Raw genomic sequence first — 1,831 nt, 5'->3', positions numbered from 1 at the left:
TGCCTTTCCTCCCTTTCTTTCAGCTGCAGATAAACTCATTAAGATTTGGGGAGCATATGATGGGAAATTTGAGAAAACCATCTCTGGTCACAAGCTGGTAGGTGTCCGCCCTGCCCCGACTAAAGCTCTGCTGGGCGTGGGGGGCCCAACTCCCAGGCCTGTCAGGTTAGGGTTGGAGCCCCCCGCTCGGGCCTTCTCCCCAGTTTTTTAGGTGGTGATTTGCCTCCCAGCTTTGACGTCCTCAGGTGCGTCTGTGCCAGGCTGTAGGCCTGGCAGAGCCCCAGGGAACAGGCTTCTGGACCTGGCCTGTGTGTCCATCTGTGCGGTCCTCCCGAGCTGAGGGCATGATGTCCGGTTACCTTCAGTTGGACGTTGGGGGTCTGACTCTGGCTGGCTGGTCCCGTTTAGTCAAAGCAATGACCGTGTGTCTCCTCCCGCAGGGCATATCCGACGTGGCCTGGTCGTCAGATTCTAACCTCCTTGTTTCTGCCTCAGATGACAAAACCCTGAAGATCTGGGACGTGAGCTCGGTAAGCTCCAGGAGCGGTGCGGCTGCTGAGCGGCTGTGTGTCGTCAGGCGCTTTACCGCTGTTGCGAGTTGGGTGAGGCGGGGTCACCCTGACACCGATATTTGGGGAAATAATCCCCAGGAACGATGTTATTTCAGGGAAAGTGTCTGAAAACCCTGAAGGGACACAGCAATTACGTCTTTTGCTGTAACTTCAACCCCCAGTCCAACCTCATTGTCTCGGGCTCCGTAAGTGTGTGGCTCCCCTGGGCGGGGGTGGTGGGGCTCCCAGGCTGCTTGCTGAGGGGCTCGGGGCTGGGGGGCTGTCCCCTCTGTTCCCCCCAGCAGAACCACCGTCACCTGTCCCTTTGCCTTCAGTTTGACGAGAGCGTGCGCATATGGGATGTGAAGACAGGGAAGTGCCTCAAGACCTTGCCGGCCCACTCAGATCCCGTCTCGGCCGTGAGTCCCGCCGCCACCCCAGCGGCAGAGGCCGTGCTCGGGGACCTGTGCCCGGGGGGTGGGGGGGTCTCACGGGGCAGGCAGGGAGCCGGGTCTGCAGGGGCTGAGCTGCGCAGGTGTGACCACTGGTGCGGGGAGTGTGGCACGGAGGTGACTGTAGTGGGTAGAGCATCCCGGGGTCGTGGTGGCCAGTTGTGGGGAGACGGGGGGAAGGTATCCTCCCTGCGTGGTCCACAGTGACTGTTCTGGGCACCCACGTGTGCGGGGTGAGTGTGCAAGTGTTAAACTACCCACGTGTCATAAACTGCCCAATGTACGAATTAGGCAAAGTGTCTCTTTGTCAATGAAGAGCCAGAAATGGTTTTTTAGCCAAGTTTACCTTTTGAAAAGTAGAAGGAGTCATGTATAAACAGGTTGTCTGTTGTTACCGAATGGTTGGTCCTTTTCAGGTTCTGAAGTCCTGTAGGTGAGCGATTTTAAGTGTTCTAAGCCATGGACGGCCTTTGTCCTGCTGATGCCGTGCTCAGGCATCTTGACCTTTTGGGGACACGTAATGAGCTAGTTATCGTCACTGTGCTTATTTAACTTAACGTGCAGTGTGCATCATGAGAAACTCGGGGCTGGATGAAGCACAAGCTGGAATCAAGATTGCCGGGAGAAATATCAGTAACCTCAGATATGCAGATGACACCAAACCTTATGGCAAAAAATGAAGAAGAACTAAAGAGCCTCTTGATGAAAGTGAAAGAGGAGAGTGAAAAAGTTGGCTTAAAACTCGGCATTCAGAAAACTAAGATCATGGCATCCAGTCTCATCACTTCCTGGCAAACAGATGGGGAAACAGTGGAAACAGTGACAGAC

The 1,831-nt window shown here is 55.2% G+C and overlaps 1 protein-coding gene across 1 annotated transcript in view; it reads left to right on the top strand.

Annotated features, from left to right (window-relative positions):
- The window catches only part of LOC104984286 (WD repeat-containing protein 5), a 14,645-nt gene that overhangs the window by 3,706 nt on the left and 9,108 nt on the right, over positions 1–1,831 (top strand). The window contains exons 4-7 of the mRNA XM_010833958.1: positions 24–97; positions 441–530; positions 668–757; positions 887–970. Coding sequence (XP_010832260.1) covers positions 24–97; positions 441–530; positions 668–757; positions 887–970 — 338 coding nt within the window. The remainder of the gene's footprint in view (positions 1–23; positions 98–440; positions 531–667; positions 758–886; positions 971–1,831) is intronic.

The sequence above is a fragment of the Bison bison genome, unplaced genomic scaffold (genome assembly GCF_000754665.1).
Source record: "Bison bison bison isolate TAMUID 2011002044 unplaced genomic scaffold, Bison_UMD1.0 scf7180017845365, whole genome shotgun sequence".
Lineage (NCBI taxonomy): Eukaryota > Metazoa > Chordata > Mammalia > Artiodactyla > Bovidae > Bison > Bison bison.
Note: the sequence above shows the minus strand (reverse complement) of the source record. Positions and strands in the feature narration are given on the sequence as shown.